Here is a 20,658-nt window from a genome sequence, read left to right as displayed (position 1 = left end):
AATTTTCGGCAGCCAAGCCGAACCCCATGTTCTTCCTTTGTACATACCTGATAAACTGCTGGCGAGGGAGATAGCTTATCAGATTATTTTCGAGGGAGTTACACAAACTCTAAAGAAAAACAAGAAGCAGGTCTGGCCCTCTTTTCCTTTGAGATGTGGTGTCTACACGTTGCATGATTTCAAACATGCAGAGAAAGAAGCTACAAAGATAAAATCATTAACTCTAGCAACTCTCCCTAATAGGCGATTTGATCCCAACAAAGTCGCCTATAATGCACTTGAACATGCCAAATTGACAAAGTTTGATCATAAAGAAGATATGTTCGATGACCTGTTCTCCTCAGCGGAATCAATGTCTCAAGTTAGATCGCTGGCCATAATGAAATATTAGGATGAAGGGTTAGTTGAATTCAACAGACTTAGAGAACAGAGGTTGCAAACTCTGCCTCTAGATCTGTTAGCAACAACCCCAGCAACATCATCAAGCGAGCCTGAACAACAACATACTGAGGAAGCTCCGGTTACATCAAAAGAACAGGAGGAAGTGCATATAAAAGGACAAGAGGAAACCCAAACGAAAGAGCAGGAAAAGAGCAGCATAGAGGTGAATGAAGATACGCAAATTAACCCGAAATTGCTCCAGGAATGGCAGCAATTCGATTCAATTATCAATAATCCTGAGGGCTCAAAAGATGCCGAGACATCAAAAGCAGCAGACACACAGGAGACCACTTCAACACAGGTTTCAAGTGAAAACAGCGGCCTACCCAGTTCTAAAGGAGTAGAGATAATCCCAAAGGATCCCTCCGATCAAATTATTTTGCAGATAGAAGAAATTCCTCCTTTGGATGTCTTCTATAGCCCAAAACACAAAGCTGTGGTAAAACGACAGAGGAAGAGGAGAAGGACTGATCAACCTTCCCTGTTCCCAGAACAAACGGTGACGGGCAATGTGGTTTGGAGGGAGGAATTTGACCCCTCTGATGACCTAACAAAACTATCACAATATGCTAGAGCCTATTCGGCAGCAACAATAGATAAGGCATCAGAGGTGAGTCTTTTATTAAAAACAAAAGACCAAGAGATCTTCTCATTGCAAGCGCAACTATCAGAAGCACGGCAGAAGGCGGAGTAGGCAGAACTGCAATTGTTGACACAACAGCAAATAAATAATCAATTAACTCAACAATTGCAGGAAGAGAAACAGAGGATTGATCACAGCGCGGTACAGAAGCAGAAAGAGTTGTCCGAGGCATTGGCACAACTAAAGGTGGCAAATGAACAAACGCTGAAGTTAAAAGATGAGCAGATTGCTCAACTATCAGCCCAGCTTGAGAAAACCAAGAATTTTACACACATAGTTGAATTCAGAGCAGAGGCATTACAGATAAACAAGGCATTGATAACACAGATAAAGTTGTTATGTCAACAAATCGCCCAGGCAGAACCTTTATGTGACTCAACAGCATCTCTAAGTGATAAATCGGCTGATGCTAGAACAGACTTCAAGCAGGCCGATGAGACATTGACCAATTATCTTGAGTGGCAAGACACTAATGAGGGACAGTCAGCTAAATTGCCAAGGATCCTAGAATCGCATAAAGAAATATTATTTATGGAATGGCAATCCCAGTTAATGAAAGCAGAGAGAGCAGTTTCTAGATGCAAATTAACCACAAGTAATTTGGTTGAATTGATTAATGACACTCTCTACTTGTCTAACATGATTTCTCAATGTACCCCAGGTAAATTGACATCGGCTAAAACATTGGAACAGTCATGTTACCTAGAGCTGGAGAAAACTGGCAGATTAATCGCAGGAATTAACAGTTTGACATGGGACACCTATTGGATGTTCCTAGTCAAACCTTACAGCCAGAGAGCCGCCCTCAAATGCCTCACAGATGCAATCGGGTGTATCATTCCTGATATACAGGATGCCACCTATGCCGCTCAACTCAATTCTCACCTCAACCGACCACCAGAAGTGGAGCCAATGCTTGCAATATGCCAGCTCAGGTTCAAAGGCAAACAGCCTAAGTGATGATTCATGCCGCCGACTGCCAGATTGTCGTGAAGAAGATATTCAAGATCGTTTGATACCAATTAAGTAGGATTTTTAGTTTCATAGATAGTTAGCTTAATTTAGTATTTATAGACCCTTTCATTGTTTTGGAAAGGGTAGTAAAGTTTTGTATATGACTTAAAGCTTGAAGTTGCACTACTGTACTTCAGGCCTATTCTTTTATAAAACTGGACCAATTATTCTAATTTTCGCAAGGAAGCTTTTATACAAATGTGCACTACTGTCTTTGTTTGAAAGTATTTCTGCGTTGGAAGAAGAATCTCAAATAGCGATTGATATTGGGGAGTGACTCGCAGCTCATATGGTACTATTATCTATGTCTGAATTCATTCTTTTTATATGAATTATCATTTGATCGCCTTTGCTATTATCGAATATATGTATGTGCTTTAACAGCATTTCTGTATTTCCTCTAGCATTGGATGTTTATGGTATGCTTTTCTTTTAATCATATATGTGTCGATGATATAAACGATAAGTGTAGTAATATTGCTTTAATCGCTTTGTTTAACTATTTAAGCAAGGTAATCCTTGAATGAATTAATGTCCATGTCTATTAGATGGAGTCATCTATATGCCTGTCCATAGACATAGATCATCAAGCGCTACACTTCGAAGTACAATAGTTCCCGAGATTAGTAATAGTTCTTTTATTTTGCTGATAGATTAAGTTATTCACTTATCATTAGATTAGACAACCAATCATTCATCCACCCCTTTTATTCATTATTGGGAAACTGGTCCCATCATATCCAGTCGGAGCCACCATTCCAAACGGAAAAGGAGATGTATTAAGGTCCGGATCGGGTGGTTATCCCCCAATGTTGTTGCAGCGATTTTCGAGGCATCAACATAAGGTAGCTTTATTCAATTTCCTATAATCGATGCATACTCTCCATTTTCCATTTTTCTTTGGAAAAATCAGTAATGGTGAGACCCACTGACTATCTGATATTTGGGTAAATGAAATTCACGTTCAACAGTTTTAGTGACAACTCTTTAAAAATTTCCCTTAAATTTGGATTCATCCTCCTTTGGGGTTGTTGAACTGGTCTCGCATTTTATTCAATATATATATGATGCATACAAGTATTAGGATCAATTCATTTCATATCAATGTATTCCCATGCATACGTAGAGGAATGTTCTTGCAACATTTTTATCAATTCTTTCTTTTCAAAGATTACCACAAGATGGATGAGACCTTATAAGGTTGAGATTGTTTTGAATAATGGCTTAGTTAGAATAAGGACCATTGATGATTAGTAGACTTCCTTTATAGTTAATGGTCATCGATTGAGGTTGCATCACAAGCTCATATCCAAGGAAAAAAAAAATCACGATGTCACACAATAGTAAGATATGGAGATAGCCGGATGGGATCCTTCTACTCCCTCTTCTACTTCCTCTTAAATTTCTTTCCATTTTAATGTGTGTGTGTGTATATATATATATGAAAAAATAGTAATGATAAAGAATTGGTCTACCAATGAAAATGAAATTATGATGTAGCAAGATATCGCCTTACTTGAGAACCATATTGCTCACAAGCTAGCCCTTGTTGAATTTTGTATGTTGTTAATTATCTATCTGTTCCCAAATCTTCAAATTATTATCATTACTATTCTCATGTTGGATTATGAAGGAGAAATTAGACCCTTCCTTTCAGCAAACTCTTTTCCTTCTAGAGATTCCTTACAGTACCTCGAGGTTTGCATACTTCAATGGCAAACTCTCCTACTGAAAATATTGGAGATACATTTAATGCTTCCTATAATTAGATCTTGTAAGGGATTCAACTTCGACACATTTATTCATCTCTATCAAATTGTATCAAGGCACCTTAACACTCATTAACATCATTGGTGAGTGGTCTCACATTGCTTAACAACTTTCCTTATTGGATGGTAAACCAATGACCTCAGCGGAGGTTATCTAGAACCTTTGGAGGTTTTAGGGGCTCATATTTCTTCTTCATTACAGAACTTGGAATGCAACAATTCATATTTCTATTTTCACGTTGCTTATCTCTAGCAACAATTATTTGGAAAGCATTGGTATTCATTTTCAATATTGGTTTGATTTCCCTTCAATTTTAGATTTGGTTTTAATTCATATGAGTAGATTAAGTTACAAAAGCTATGAAAAGAACAATGGTACCAAAATTGAGTAACCAGCTAAAAAGATATAAATGGTCTTACTTTATTAAAAATATATGTATATGATACAATTTGTTTTTAGAAAAAATGAATTTTTCAAATTAAAAAAATGTGTAATTTTCAATTCTTACCTGATTACATTTCCATATTTCAATTTAAACCTTCAAAGTTTCCATTATGAGAAAATATACACAGTATGGTCTCCTTTTTATATAAAATGGGCAAAATCTGTGAACCTTAACAAAACTCAACACCAAATCTTTTACACACATGATGAAAAGAGAATATCCTCAATGTTAAAACAAACTTTCGCTTAGATCCCTCTCACCAAGAGGACCCCAGTTTCCTCTGAAAATCTAACTTGTCCTTTACATACATAGGGAACCACACTTTTTTCTCTACCATTAAAGTTGTAATGGGCTTCGCGAAGAGGCTCTGCCACCGTTTATAACTTTGTTACATCACATCACTGTCATGTGCCTGATGTACAAAAACGTAGAAGAGGAATAAGGAGTTAATGTAAACCTCTTCGGACTCTATTTCTTAATCCAAAGAAAGAAAGCTAAAATTAGTGGAAAACTATAATCTGGAATGTTCTCAGACATACTCGGAGATTGCTACTGGGAATATACAGAAAGATTATATATCAGATTCCATGATAAAAGTGCTTATATTTTCCAAGATATTTGGAGATTTCCATTGCCGGCCGTCATATTATATTGCAGGTGAATTCAAGTAGAGGAATATTGCAGATGAGGAAGATGATGGACGTTAGTGAGGCTCTGCTTCTTCTATCTTATATGGACACCTCGCTTTTGCGTTCACCCTGCACAGCACAACACAACACAAGACAACAGTTTTATTTTACTTTTTGGCTGCGATTTCATTGATCGAGAGACAAGAAAATTCAATATGGATAACAATCTCCCTAAGCAGCGAAATGTGTGATGGTAAATATAAGAGGGAAGTAGAAAAGGTACCTGGCCTTGCGCTTCTCCAGAAAACATTGCAGGGAATGCTTCCTCGCTAATGGAATATCTGATGATCATGACACGATGGGGGATAATCAGTACCAACTGGAAGTAAATTGTAGTTAATGGCATGTATTGGCCAATTACAATCATAGTTAGATTTAAATTGTTCAACAAGCCATTTGAGTTAAAATCTCTAGATAAATACAATGCTACAAATGATGTTTTAGTGAAAATTTCTCATCACTAGTAATTCACTGATGCTCCATTTTTACCAAGAATTGTATGCTCACATAATCCTATTATCTATAGCATGTATCTGCTACAATGATATATATACACCATTTGTAGCATGTATCTGCTACAATGATATATATACACCATTTGAATTGTAAAATGGATATATTGTTTGTGAATCTGTTGTATAAAAGTTTTGGTTTTTTTGGATTGGTTGTAAATTTATAATTTCAATGAATTTAATAGTTAAAAGTATGTGTTTCTTCTTAATCATATGTTTTATAGAAAATAGATTTTAGAGAATTAGAATATACATATTTTTGTAAATTTGAATAATTAAATAACTACACAAATATAATATTTATTTTACAAACAAAAATCTTATACACACTAATTTGATATCTAACTTAATTATAACTTTGAAAATAAATTAATAATAATAATAATAATAATAAATCACATCACTTCTAAACCTAAGTCTATTGTTGGTTTTAATCTCTATTTCTATCTTCTGATGCTCCATTTTACTTTTAAAATTTTCATATTATTCCTAAATCTATTATAATCCCTCTTTTGTTCCATTCTATCTGTATTTCCTGGATTGATATTTTGAACCTATGTTTAGTTTCAGATCAAATGGGCGGTCTTAGAGTTGCTTCTAGAGTTGCTTCTCACACTTGTTTATTGATGCCTTTCCTCTACTGGTACCACCTGTTTATTGATCTCTTTCCTCTACCTATGTTCTTAGTGCAATATATACCGTACTGCGTCCTTCCAATTTGCTTCTCACATCACTGGTTATGGATGTCTTTCCTTTATGTTTTAGTATAATACATACAGTATTGTTTCTATTTATTTTTTTATGGTGAATGGTAATTTTTTTTGAGTAATTTAGGGAAAATTTAAAATAAATTTTGATAATTACCTTATAACACCAAGATCATAACATACCATATACTCATAACATACCATATACTCAGTAACATTTGAATCACAATCTTGTTAATTTCACTATTATACTACATATCACTATATGTATTGTATCCCTCCATTACTAAAATATCTAGAAGAAAACATAAATCAGAATGCACATAATACCGAAGGGACATAACAGAAGAAAATACCCAACAGCTTATAGCATTATGATCAAATACATGACAGTAGGAAAATTAAACATACCATATTGTGTCCCTCCATTACTAAGATATCCAAAAGAGAAGATAAGTCACATGATACATAAGGCACATGACATACTCAGCTACTTGGTTAAAGTTAATCGAGTAATATAGTTTTTTAAATCATGTTTTTTTGGCCAGGTGGTTGGTATATTTGGATATTACTTTTTTTATTTGGTTAAAAGAATATTTTTTTTTTAAATTTCAGTATATTTGGCTAGTTTACCTTTAAATATAATTTTAATGTTATAATAGCAACCACTAAATTAAATACTCTTAATCAGCTACTAAATTTGACCCTAAGCTCAGCCATATCAATCTAATGACTTTCTAATTCACCATGGCTTTAAAAAACAAAGAAAAACATAGCTCTCTAAATCCGGATCATCATATTATAAAACATGACAGAAATTTGCGTGCGTTTTAGCGCCGAGGTTGGATTGATTTTTATATCCGTACCTTTGTTCACCTTGATCCCTGATTGTTCAGATAAGTTTATCCCTGATATTTTCCGCCAAGTTTGCGATCCACAGCCGTCCTCGACATTATTATGTGGAAAAATGGTATAATTTCCACTGCTGGCCATTAACATTATGGCCTTGGCCTGTACAAGCGAACAGATGCCATTATATTCTAAACTAGGTCAGAATCTTCGTCTAGCCCATAACCATTTGAATCTCCATGGCCATACCTTATCTGCAGGAATATCGTCATATACGTTCACAGTTCGACTGTAGAAAATCGTCAATTGCGCACCGGATTGCTTGCCCGGAATGGTAAATGCAGCGGGTCTGGATTCAAAAATAAAAGGAATTACCATTAACCTCACACACCAACATGAGCACAAGAATTAGCTGAAAATAAAAACACAACGAATTATTCTATTCATTACAATTCTCAGACCTAAAAGTCCTCACAAACCCAGAACAACCATCCTGGTTATCATCGGAGGACGTCCTGTGCTCGAATCCTTCCATAACCGCTACTGGGGATCCAAAACCGGACAGGTTGGAGACTAACTTAGTGGAATTTGAACCGCTAGAAACAGCAGACAGATCCAGCGGAGGAATGCATTCTACAACTCTGCACTTAGCACCTTCATTAACTCTTCTAATCCAAGAGGGTAAATCCATTTGCTTGTCACATTTCTGTTCAAACGCCATCACTAAATCTATACTTCTGACAACAATAAATGCTGAACAAATCAATATTCTTCGGGTTGGATATATTATTCAGTAACTCAGACATCCCCTCCATCAATTGCGTTGAAATCGATGTCTCGGAATACAATAAAGACTTTGCTGATTCTTGTCTTTGAATTCACACGAGGTTTTGATAAAGGCAAGAAAAAGTATTTGGGTATTTACATTGTAGCGAATCTCCTTATAATTTGAGCATGTGTTGAATAATAGAAATAAAGTGAAGTGCATGCATCTGTCCAAGGTGGCGGATTCGTTTTGCCCTCTGGTATCGGATCAACCGGGTCCCTCCTTCCACAACTCTATCTTTTGTCAACTCGGGCGGCCCAAAGTTCTACTCCAAAACAACCCTCTTATTTTGTAGGTCCAGATATCATAATAAATCTTGACTTTTTCTTTATCAAGGCCTGTGCCTTGTGCAATACCAGTTGGTGAATTCATTACTTATTTGGGTTATTTACTCTCACCGTGCTCTCATTAAACACATGTTTAATTGTGAGTGTTGCCTAATTCTTAAATGGTAAATTGGGTTGTATATTTTTAAAGAGGTGTTTAGTAATGTTTTAAAATTATATGTTAAAATTTGAGTAGGTTTAATGGTTAAGAATATGTGTTTTTTGTGAAAGATTATAAGGTGCAATTCAAAGTGGTAGAGTATGTACATTTTGGTAGACTTATACATAGGTTGTATTCATAAGTGAAGATAATTCAAAAAGTAAGATATTCAAATTGTTGACAATGTTGCAATTAAATTGAAAAAAGTGTTATCAAATATTCAATTCTTGACTTTAGTATAATATATATAATTTCATATACATAGTACTCATTAGTACAACACCAATCAAGTTTGTACTCTTTGATGTAATCAAATAATTAGAGTGCATAACTATTTGTATCTCTTTCTTCCTTGTGTAGTCATTCTCCAATTGAAAACCTCTTATGTGAAGAAAAACCATAGAATTGCACTTTATGTCAAGAACAATATACACAAGTGCAATTTTTAGTTCTAGCAATGGACAACCTAAAAAAATAAAAATAAAAATCTATAGAAATGAAGTAATATGGAACTATACTAAAATTCTCACACTTATGCATATCTAAAAGAAATAAGGTTATTTGAAAAGTGATATTGATCATTAATTAAGGAAGCTTTATGGAAAAAGTGACATTGATATTTCAAAAGATTAATTATTTACTTGGAACTTTATCCATATTTATCGATGAATGACCTCATGGTGTTGGCTTGAGATAAGTGCATAACAACAAGACCTAAGTATTTTATAAATAATAGTTCCATTATGATGTTGGATTTTATAATAATGCATCAATTCCTAATGCTCCGTATAGCATTTAAGAACAAATATAAGTGCTACAATGTGATGTTAGCTAGTTCACTATCTAAAATATTTAAGAAATTTTTTATGAGCATTTTGAATAAAATCATTTACCAAAAGACTACATGCTACAAATGTGAATGTTTTGTACATTATTATTATAACACTTTGTGGATAACCATGAATAGGATTCTAGGATACCATGAAAGTTTTGTTTCATCAATAGTACGTAAAGGCACAACCAACACAACTAATTTCCATTAATTGTGACACAATAATGCCTTAACATAGTTGAAGTGCATGCACTAAACACATTGTTACATATGTAACCATTTCCCATTTCATTCAACCCTACTAAGTTTGTCTCAAACACAATTGGAAGCAATAACCTTACACCACCATACTCTCTCTAGCACAACTAAACAACATGCTTATTTGAATCTTCAGCCTTCTTGAAAGCGAAATTGATTTCTAGAGTTTTTTGGTATTGAAAATTTGATGCAATGTTGATTCCTTCATTGATATTTTTACAGATTAAAATGGTTTTTAAAATAAATTTACCAAGCATATGGACCATCAAAGACACTCAAAGTTTGTATTTGAGATGTCAAAGCATATGGACCATTCAAAGTTTGTATTTGAGATTCAACACCTATTCAAGGCTTTAATCCAACACAAATATCATGACTTTCTCTTCATTTAATACATCATCTCCTAGGTTTAGAGTCCCTTCTTTAGGTTTTTCTTCACTTTACGTTTTACAATTGATATTGTAATTATAGGGGTCTCCCTTACTCTTCCTAATTATTTTGTTCAGTGAGCCTAGTATCACATCTGTTAGTTAAAATAATTCTGTTCTAACAACTATGTACTAAAATAATTGATTTGTCAATAAAATTTGGTTTTAATTCTATAACCTCTATCTTCAATAGTGTATTTTGTGTTCTTTCTATGGTATTGTATGTTCTTTCAATCATTCTAAATCAACCCACACATCTAACCTCTTTATCTCATTGCACTATATTAATATTGAAATCCTAAATCACATTGTAGGCTTTAATAATATTATCTCATAATACTAGGATAATAACCATGTCATGCATGGGTTCCCGAGTGTCAATTTCAAAACTAGATTTAGAATCAAAACAAAAAATAACACAATGTTATGATTATAGGCTATGAGGTTACACTGCATCTAGTTTTTCTCTCAAATATGTCAATCAAATTGTCTACTTCATAAATTGGAAAATCATGACTAATTTAATTTCACAAATTTTAAGAGCGTCATTCTCCATTATTTCCCACATGTATTATTTTCTTCACTCAAAATTATAATAGAGTTAAAATAAACACATTTATAATTTTAATAGCCAACCATCTTAGTTACAAGTACATCCAAATAATATATTCTACAACTAGTATGATGAATATACCATTAAGTCGTAAAAATAAGAATTAAAAAAAATGAGATTTTGTATTACTAATATTGAATTATGGTATATTGTAAACTGTCAAATATTTTATATGTTATCCAACATCTCACTCAACACCATCCACACTTGAAATTACCCATCTGCTAATGATTTACAACCTAATCTCACTATATGAATTTAATGTATTAGAAAATATCCTTATATCTAAACCACATGTTTGATTCTCATGCAGAACAAAATTGATTTCCAGCTCTTTTAATGAAATTCTAGTCCCGGATGAATATCAAGGCGCTGGTATAATGATATATCAAGGAACTAGTATAAAGACGATTTCCATTTTTTTATAAGGAGGAGATATCATATCCTTCATTAGGAAATCCCAAACGTGTTTTTAATCATAGATGATGCTTAATTGAAGATGTTATAAGGGCTATTGATAAATGATGATTGTTGTAGGATACTTTATTCAAAATCATGATTTTTAGGTTATATACATGTAAGGAAATGGTTATAAAGTTTTAATTAAATAGTGTTGAGTGGAATACATGTAGACAGTCATCGACATTGAAAGTAGATATTTAAATTAAACCAATGTGAGTATAATATAAATATTTTTATTAAAAGCCTTGATGATAGGTGGGTTGAGTAATCACAATTAATAATATTAAATTTAGAATAAATATTGTATGAGATAATGCGAGTTGAATTATCACATTTTAAAGGAACTTTGTATTTAGTTATTATTCATAACTCATCACTCAGCACTCACCAACACGTTGGATTTAGACATCAGATCCGCAGTTGATTTACCCTCGTCTATACGCCCTTCTCACCTCATTCAACCAGCAACCGCACAGATCATGAACAGTAATTTTTCTCTCGTCGACCCACTGAACATCAGTAATCTCATCCCCCAGATTAATTCGCGGGCCAGCATCAGCTCAAACAGCGAAAGCAAAAATAAACCCAGCCCCATTCAAATCGAAAACAATTTAGATCATAACGCCCTCAAAGAAACCAGCGTTGTTAATCTATCCTCTATCCAATTAGTCCACTGCACCGAAACCCTTATGCAAAAAGGCCTTAATTTTGACATAGCACCTAATAAAATCCCGGTTGAAGATGTCATAAGAAATATAAAAGTCGCCATAAGAGATCTCAACTCAATTGAAGGTTAAGTAGTTAGCCCAGACGTGGCCCAAATTGTGCGAAATGCCAAACCGCTACCTGTAACATCACCAAAGAAGCAAAAAAAGCTTTAAATACTCTCACATCTCACGAAGACATAGTCATTTTAAAAGCTGACAAGGGTAATGCAACGGTAATCATGGACCAATAAAAAAATGGAAGAACATCTAAACAAAAGCGGCTGCTATAAAATTATTGATAAAGATCTGAGTATTAAAAATTTTAATAGGGTCACCCAGAAAACTAAAAAGTGGTCTTTTAACATTTTCACAAAAAAGAAGATCACTCCCAGCAGCTCTATCTTTCCTAGAATATATAGTGCTAAAAAAATCCATAAATCTGGCATCCCCTAAGACCTATAGTAAACACTATAGGTTCTCCAACCTATTTGCTTGCCAAATACCTAGCCAAAAAACTTTGACCATTATGTGGAAACACTTCCTCTTACATAAAAGATTCCACCTCATTCATAAACTAGATAAAAATCCTAGAAATAAATGATGAATACCTCTTAGTGAGCTTTGACATTGTATCTTTGTACACAATGATTCCTAGATGAAGCCATCAATGTCATGAGAAAAATCACCAGTGAAGAAACTATAGAGTTCTTAAGCCTTTGCCTGAAATTTTCTTATTTCATTTTCAAAGGTAAAATTTATGTACAAACCCATGGTGTAGCCATCGGCTCTCCTTTATCTCCTATAATACCCAATATCTATATGGAACACTTTGAACAAATTGTCTTAAACTCCTTTCCTTATACTCTTGAAGAATGGAAAAGATTTTTTGATGATGTATTCACTAAATGGAGCCACGGGAAAGATAAGTTGGAAAATTTCCTTACTCACATTAACAGCCTCTCGGATCACATAAAGTTCACTATTGGGATCGAAAAAGATAACCAACTCCCCTTCCTTGATATCCTTCTAACCAAGAAAAATGGGAAGCTTGGCTTCCAAGTCTTCAAGAAGAAAACTCACACTGAAAGATACCTACATGAAAATTCCCATCACCATCCTAAACAAAAATCAAGTATTATAAAAACCCTAACTATTAGAGCCTCCAGAATATCAAACCCTGAACACTTATATCCTAAACTTGACCATCTCAACAAAGTCTTTGAAAAAAATGGTTACAACAAACACACCATCAACAAAATCATCCACCAAACCCTAAAAGGAAAGGAAAATAAGATAATACCCTTTGAAACTCCAAAAATATCCCTTCCTTACATAAAACATACCATTGATAAGATTGCAAGAATTAAAAAAAAACATAATATCAATGTAGCTTTCACTCCCCACAACACCATAAGGAAATTAATTGACTCTGTAAAAGACCCTATAAACCCTACTTTACAAAGAGGTGTATACATTATCCCATGCTCCTCTGGAAAAGAATACATAGGACAAAGTGGTAGATCCCTCAACATCAAACTTAAAGAACTTGTTGTCGATATTTATAGAGATAGAGCCTCAAAATATGCCTTAGCAGAGCATGCTTGCTCTTCCTCACACCACGTGTATAGAGGAAGACAAACTCATCATAAAAGGAGATCATCATCGAAAAAGGAAAATTAAGGAAGCAATAGAAATTGAAAAAAGGAAAAGCAACATGAACCTAGATGATGGCTTAAAAATAAACAATACTTGGAAACCTTTTGATCTGAAATGGGGCACTAAAGGCTTCTTGTCCAACTTACAAGAACCTCTCCCACTCCAAAGCTTATATATTCCCAATATCTATGCTTATGATTGATAAATGTGGAATTAAAAGAGCTTGAAAGAGGTGTATGCATATGTTTATTTTTAGACTGTTTATGTGCTTTAAGTTTATTTGCTTGAACTGATATAAAACATATAACAACAAATACAATGCAGCAATATGCAATCATACATAACAACAATATAATATGGAGTTCACTGAAACCTCTTGGGCTACGTCTCCTTGAGCTCTAATCAACTCGATTAGACTCTTTGGGATTATGGCTTAAATTCTTTTACAAGTTCCACACTCAACTCCATAGGTTTACAACTGAACACATGGGCTTAGAATACCATATTTATCCCTGGCTGTTTGGCTTTTTGGCTCTCAGCTCTTGGCTCTGGCTCTGGCTCTGGCTCTGGCTCTAGCACTCGGCTCTCGCTCTCTATGTTGTGCCTCTGTCAAGCGCTCTGATTATTACAATGTGTGAGATCCTTTGTTAGTCGTGCTCTCTAGCTTTTGTGAGGCATTCTTCCGACTCTGTGACTTCCTGTCCGTTCCTCTGTGTGTAATCATTCCTTTGTCTCTTCGACTGGCCCTCTGGCTCACCGGCTCTGTGGCTCTATGTTTGGCCCTCTGGCGCTCTGGCTCTGTGGCTCTGCATCTAGCCATCTGGCTCTGTGGCTCTGCGTATTACATAATGCATCATTGTAACAGAAATGCCCCATTACAACGTGGAACCAAACACTGTAGGTATAGGGACCGTTTCACAATGAAAAGAAATAGGTGGCCTTTCTTTGGATAAATTCCTGAAAATGGAATGAAATTCCGATACACAGAGATAACATGAAAATACATTGAAAATCCGAAAAATCGGATTTCAAAATTTATGAAATCACGTTTATAAACTCATCGGGTCCGTGCTTTATCACAAGTCGCAATCACATTGGCCCTTGGATCGGGGATTCACCGATCACTGATCGCCGATCGTCGATCGCATATCGCAATCACTTTATCGACGCTATCGCATCGATGGATCGCTATCAGCCCATCGTGTCAGCGTATCGCATTGTCACATGTCAACGGCCCTTTGTATTTGTGTGATCTGATCGCTGATCAAATCAGGACCATCCATTCTTTTTCCGATCCGATGGTTGACAAGCTCTCATCACAATCAGCCCATCACTTTATTCGCAGGTCACACGTGCATTGTCCTTTGTATTGTTTGCGATGCGATTCATTGATCGCCGATTGACATTATCACATATCACATAGTCGCATGGTCGCAAGTCACAATGCCACGGGTCATGGTCCTCAACCTTCTTCGATCCCCGATCAGCGATCATATCCTCACTGTTGATTTGTGCACCTGATCCAATTGTCCATGTGCAATTACTAATCGCTTATCGCAAAACCTTTATGCCTCGACTAAGTCTTCCCCTTTGAATAATTGCGATGCGATATATCCATAGAAAGCCTTTATTTCTCTTAAGTCCCATTTAATAAGAAAATGGCTCATTTTCAAAGCACAATGGGAAATTGTCTTTTTGCAATAACTTCTTCATCTGAAGTCCATTTTAGCCCATTCAAATTGTGTTAGATTGAGAATAAAGAGATCTATGCAATGAGACTATTTCCAAGAGCATCCTTTGACTTTCATTTTTCCTCTGTGAAGAAAATTCATAGACTTAGAAGTCTAAGTTAGATTCATTTTGAATCACGCCTTCCCACTAAAAAGCTTTTGGACTCCAAAAAACTGATATACTGATATGAACAGTAAATGAGAGTACATCACCCTTTTCTTTCAGCCTCCATACATTTACCTTTCATAGTGCCTCTGAACCAAAGCCTTTGAACACTTTCCTTCCTGGATGTGCTTGTTCTCCTGGGAAGAACTGTCTTCCTCCTTGACATCTTGCAGAACTCCTACTGAGAAGGTCACAGAAGGTAGTTTGAACTTCTCTGCCTTGATCATTGATCCAAGGTGGCTTAAACCAATGTGAAGTTACATCTGCTTCACAAGATTTTTCATTTGTACCTGTTTGACATACTGTCAACAACAATTGTTAACAACAACAGGATTACAGACAACAATTGGATGGCCTAAACTCCTGCTTCAACAAAAGAAACAAATTTCACATCTTGTGAATCACCTCCATGTCTTTACATCTACATACAAATGATTCACTAGACAACAAGCCAATAAAACATGCCTTTGAAACAATTCACCCTTCAAGTCAAGCATGCAGAAAAAGAATTCCACAATTCTTTTTCAAAGATGAAACACTTCATCATCATCTCCATCTTGGAGACCAAATCAACTTTTCTCAAGTCAATATTGCAATTACATGCATGTTTAAAAACAAAGCAATCAACCCTTCAAGTTAATCACACATACATTTTTAAATACAAGGAAATCACCAACATCCCTGTGTTCATGCATATCATGCTTATGCATGCATTTCATCCTTCAACTTTCACTTAAGTACACTGTACTTTCGAAGCTGAAATGAACATAATGTTGCAGCAATAAAGTGAGTCTCCTACTCAACTTTTCCATTCACCTTCTTGGTAAAACCCTGCAATTTGCATTCGATTAATAAAGAAATGCAAACAGATGCATTATATCAATAGACATGCAATCTTAATTAGATAAGAATTCTAACCATTTCTTACCAATCCATCTCAAAGGTCCTTCCTTTGTCTGCACATCAGCATCAACATGTGAATCATCTTGAAACACATCATTCATGGAATCTTTCTTTCCGTTCTTTCCATTTTCTCTTTCCACCTTTTTCAAGTTTCGTGGAAGCATTTTTGGATTTAGACTCCAAAATTTTGCAGCAATATGTCCTTGCTTATGGCAGTAAGTGCAACACATGTGCATCCTCTTGACAGCATGATTTGCCTTTTCTAGTGGAGCTTCGGCTTCTTGCTTCCTTTCCTTCAAAAGTTTCCTGTATGTGGCCATTCTCTTCCAACATCTAGAAACATTATGGTTATCCAAAACACAAAAGGAACATGCAATTATTTTCCCATACTTATATGGAAATTTATCATGCCTTACATAATCAAAAGGAACATGATTAGAACCAGATTTATACCTTTCTCTTTCACGTTTATTACCTTCATGAGGAGGTGAATTGAATGAAGAAGTAGCTCCCTTTGGAACACCATCAACCTCTTCAATGGTTTCAGAGTTTCCACAACTCTTTGGTTCAAGTGCATGCTGATATACACCTTCTTTCTGCAAAGTATACTTCACACTATTGCATTCCCCAGGAATGCAATCTTCACACTCTTAAGGTAGAAGACCTACATTGAAACTCCTTCTTGGAACTGTTTCAATAGCCTTCCTGGCAGCTTTGGAACTTTCTCCATAAGCTTGTCCATAGCCAAGACCCAAATACTTAGGCCTTTCCTCAACCATTATTGGCTCAACAATACCGTGTGCATGTTTGCCCAAGCCTTTTCCTTCATAGCCCATCTTAGACATTAACTTGGAAACTATGCCTTTGGTATGTATTTCAAAAGAACCAATATAAACATTCTTAGAGGAAATTGAAGACAAATTGGAATTATTTACCTCTTCTTCAAGTTGATACTTGACCAAGGCTTCTTTGGCAACAAAGAGTTGTGTCTCCGACTCATGCATCATTTCCAAATTCATATTTGGAATATGAAGTTGTCTCTCCATTTCCTGCAATTTTTCAGAAAGCAACTGATTCTCTTTCTTCATGGAATTCAACTGCTCTCGAAATATGGTGCTCTTCCTTTCATCCTCATACATTTCTCTCACTATATCCATCATGGTGAACAAGTCTTGCTTCATGTCTTCATCAAAGAATCTTGTGAAGAAAGAAGAATTTTAGGACTCACTTGTAGAAGTAGTCATTATCAAAATGAACAAAAGAACATCAAACAAGATTAACAAAGAGCTTATTCAAGCAACCTTTTGCAACAAACCTCTTGTGCTTCAAGGATTGCTTTGAGGTCCTTTGGGATAAGAAGAATGCCTTCAACCCTTCTTCCTTCTTGTCCTCTCCTGGACTTAACTATCAATAGCTTTCCCTTCACCTCTACAAACTCAAACAACAGTCAGTTTACAACAATCAAACAATGAATCCTTGACTGTTTAAACACCTTTCAAGTTAACCAAGCATATAGATTGCTCTGTCAATCAAGCATTATAATCTGATACCACTTGCATCATGATACAACCTACTTCATGATCACCTGCTTTGGTATAACCAACTTTGATATTACCTTTTTGAAGGTCAGGTTAATCAATATTTGGCTCTGATACCACCTGATCTGAAATGGGGCACGAAATTCTTCTTGTCTAAGTTACAAGAACCTCTCCCACTCCAAAGCTTATATATTCCCAAGATCTATGCTTATGATTGATAAATGTGGAATTAAAAGAGCTTGAAAGAGGTGTATGCTTATGTTTTTTTTTAGATTGTTTATGTGCTTTAAGTTTATTTGCTTGAATTGATATAAAACATATAACAGCAAGTACAATTTAGCAATATGCAATCACACATAACAGTAATATAATATGGAGTTCACCCAAACCTCTTGGGCTACGTCTCCTTGAGCTCTAATCAACTCAATTAGAATCTTTGGGATTATGGCTTAAATTCTTTTACAAGTTCCACACTCAACTCCATAGGTTTACAACTGAACCCATGGGCTTAGAATACCATCTTTATCCCTAGCTGTTTGGCTCTCTAGCTCTCGGCTCTTGGCTCTGGCTCTCGGCCCTGGCTCTGGCTCTAGCTCTCGTCTCTTGGCTCTGGCTCTCGGCCCTGGCTTTGGCTCTAGCTCTAGCTCTCGGCTCTGGCTCTGGCTCTGGCTCTCGACTTTGGCTCTCGCTCTGGCTCGGGCACTTGGATCTCACTCTCTCTGTTGTGCCTCTGTCAAGCGCTTTGATTATTACAATGTGTGAGCTCCTCTGTTAATCGTGCTCTCTGGATTTTGTGAGGCATTCTTCCAGCTCTGTGACTTCCTATCCATTCCTATGCATGTAATCATTCCTCTGTCTCTTCGACTGGCCCTTTGGCTCACTGGCTCTGTGGCTCTGCATCTGGCCCTCTGGTGCTCTGGCTCTATGGCTCTACGTCTGGCCATATGGCTTGCTGGCTCTATGGCTCTGCGTATTACATAACGCATCATTGTTATAGAAATGCCCCATTATAACGTGGAACCAAACACTGTAGGTATAGGGACCATTTCACAATCAAAAGAAACATGCAGCCTTTCTTTGGACAAATTCCTGAAAACGGAATGAAATTCCAATACACAGAGATAACGTGAAAATACATTGAAAATCTGGATTTGAAAATTTATGAAATCACGTTTATAAACACATCGGGGCCATGCTTTATCGCAAGTCGCAATCACAGTGGCTGTTGTATTGGGGATTCACCTTTATCGGCACCATCGCATCGGCATATCGCTATCGGTCCATCGCATCGGCATATCGCATTGTCGCATGTCAATGCCCCTTTGTATTTGTGCGATCCGATTTCCGATCGCCGATCACCAATCAAATTAGGATCGTCTATTCTTTTTTCGATCCGACAGTTGACAAGCTCTCATCACAATCGGCCCATCGCTTTATTCACAGGTCGCATGTGCATTGTCCTTTGTATTGTTTGCGATGCGATTCACCGATTGCCGATCGGCGTTATCGCATATCACACAGTGGCATAGTCACAAGTTGCAAAGCCACAAGTCATGGTCCTCAACCTTCTCCAATCGTCGATCAGCGATCATATCCTGACCGTTGACCTGCGCACTCGATCCAACGGTCCATGTGCAATCGTTGATCGCTTATCGCAAAACCTTTATGCCTCGAATAAGTCTTCCCCTTTGGATAATTGCGATGCGATATATCCATAGAAAGCCTTTATTTCTCTTAAGTCCCATTTAATAAAAAAATGCCTCATTTTCAAAGGACAATGGACAATTTTCTTTTTGCAATAACTTCTTCATCCGAAGTCCATTTTAGCCCATTCAAATTGCGTTAAATTTAGAATGAAGAGATCTATGTAGTGAGACTATTTCCAAGAGCGTCCTTTGACTTTCATTTTTCCTCTGTGAGAAAAATTCATAGATTTAGAAGTCTATGTTAGATCCATTTTGGATAACCTTTGTTAATAAAACCATTCAAATCATAAAACTAACTAATTCTTCCTAATTTTAATTAATTACAATTTAAATATTGATAGGTTACATTATTTATTAAAAAATAATAATTAAAAATGATAAGCATAGCCTTTATCATGGTAAGTAAATATTTACAATTATAACTTTCTCAACATATGATAATTAAATTCCTCCCATTACATCTTATAAGCATCAATAAACTACATAAGCTAATAAAAAACATTAGATTAAATACTAAATATTTAAATATATGTTATATACCAAATGATTACAATAATGGTTATATGCTAAAATACATAAGCTAATAAATGATAAGCATATACTCTACCACATATCATGATAACTCAATAATTACCTTTTTAACTAATCTTTTCGCTACATATAATAAATAAACTTCTTACCTAAGCTAATAAGGAAAAATATATTAGATTAAATACTAAATATTTAGATAAAGGTTATATACATTATTACATATTAGATTAATTAATATAATATTCATAATAATATTTAACCGACTAAGTCATTTCCCAAAAAAAATATTCACTTAAATACATATACATATAAATTATTAGCTCATTTTCATTAAATCTTTTCAAAATATTAGGTGTTGGCGTGATGATGATAGACTCACTTTAAAGTTTGAAACATTGGATTTAAATTTTTTTTAACAAAACATTCCACACACTTTTCAATATACTCCACTTGTATAAATTTATTATTTAAATAATCCGGCGTTAATTGAATTATCATAAATTATCACATTTTAAAAGAATTAGCAAAATAAACTAGCTTTATTATTGTCTTTTTTTCCATGGAAAAAAATAGATGAAAACATTTAATTTTGAAATTAATGTTGATATAAGCACTCAATGAATTTTCCAACTTCCACAATTCTAGATCAAATATCCATTTCTAATCAATGTCAATAGCACGCAATAGATTGCATAAGATATTTACGGAGATTGTGTCTCGTATGATCCATAGTAATTTTTGTATAT

At 35.2% G+C, this 20,658-nt stretch overlaps 1 protein-coding gene across 2 annotated transcripts; it reads right to left on the bottom strand.

Moving 5' to 3' along the window:
* Positions 1-4,519: 4,519 nt before the first annotated feature.
* LOC149176768 (protein TIFY 3-like) lies at positions 4,520-7,925 on the bottom strand. 2 transcript variants are annotated; one of them, XR_016258666.1, is made up of 6 exons: positions 7,532-7,925; positions 7,320-7,419; positions 7,088-7,232; positions 5,226-5,283; positions 4,853-5,071; positions 4,520-4,725 (listed from the first exon to the last, which is right to left on the bottom strand). XR_016258666.1 is itself a non-coding variant. In XM_089423188.1 (5 exons), the coding sequence occupies exons 1-5, from the start codon at positions 7,789-7,791 to the stop codon at positions 5,017-5,019; spliced, it is 618 nt and encodes a 205-aa protein (XP_089279314.1). In that variant the 5' UTR covers positions 7,792-7,925; the 3' UTR covers positions 4,520-5,016. The 2 variants fall into 2 exon arrangements, 1 of the variants encoding a protein (XP_089279314.1); XM_089423188.1 differs by having other exon boundaries at positions 4,520-5,071.
* Between the last annotated feature and the right edge of the window lie 12,733 nt (positions 7,926-20,658).

The sequence above is a fragment of the Pinus tabuliformis genome, chromosome 4_1 (genome assembly GCF_031772625.1).
Source record: "Pinus tabuliformis cultivar Carrire ecotype Pingquan chromosome 4_1, CPIR1, whole genome shotgun sequence".
Classification (NCBI taxonomy): Eukaryota; Viridiplantae; Streptophyta; class Pinopsida; order Pinales; family Pinaceae; genus Pinus; species Pinus tabuliformis.
This window is presented reverse-complemented; position numbering and strand designations above follow the sequence as displayed.

What these genes read in the sequence shown, in the direction of transcription:
- LOC149176768 (XM_089423188.1), bottom strand. Translation starts at nt 7,791, where the DNA reads ATGGCGTTTGAACAGAAATGTGACAAGCAAATGGATTTACCCTCTTGG. An exon ending in ACGATATTCCTGCAGATAAG is followed by an intron (nt 7,233 to 7,319) that starts GTATGGCCATGG and finishes TCGCTTGTACAG; the next exon opens with GCCAAGGCCATAATGTTAAT. An exon ending in AGGGATCAAGGTGAACAAAG is followed by an intron (nt 5,284 to 7,087) that starts GTACGGATATAA and finishes CATGATCATCAG; the next exon opens with ATATTCCATTAGCGAGGAAG.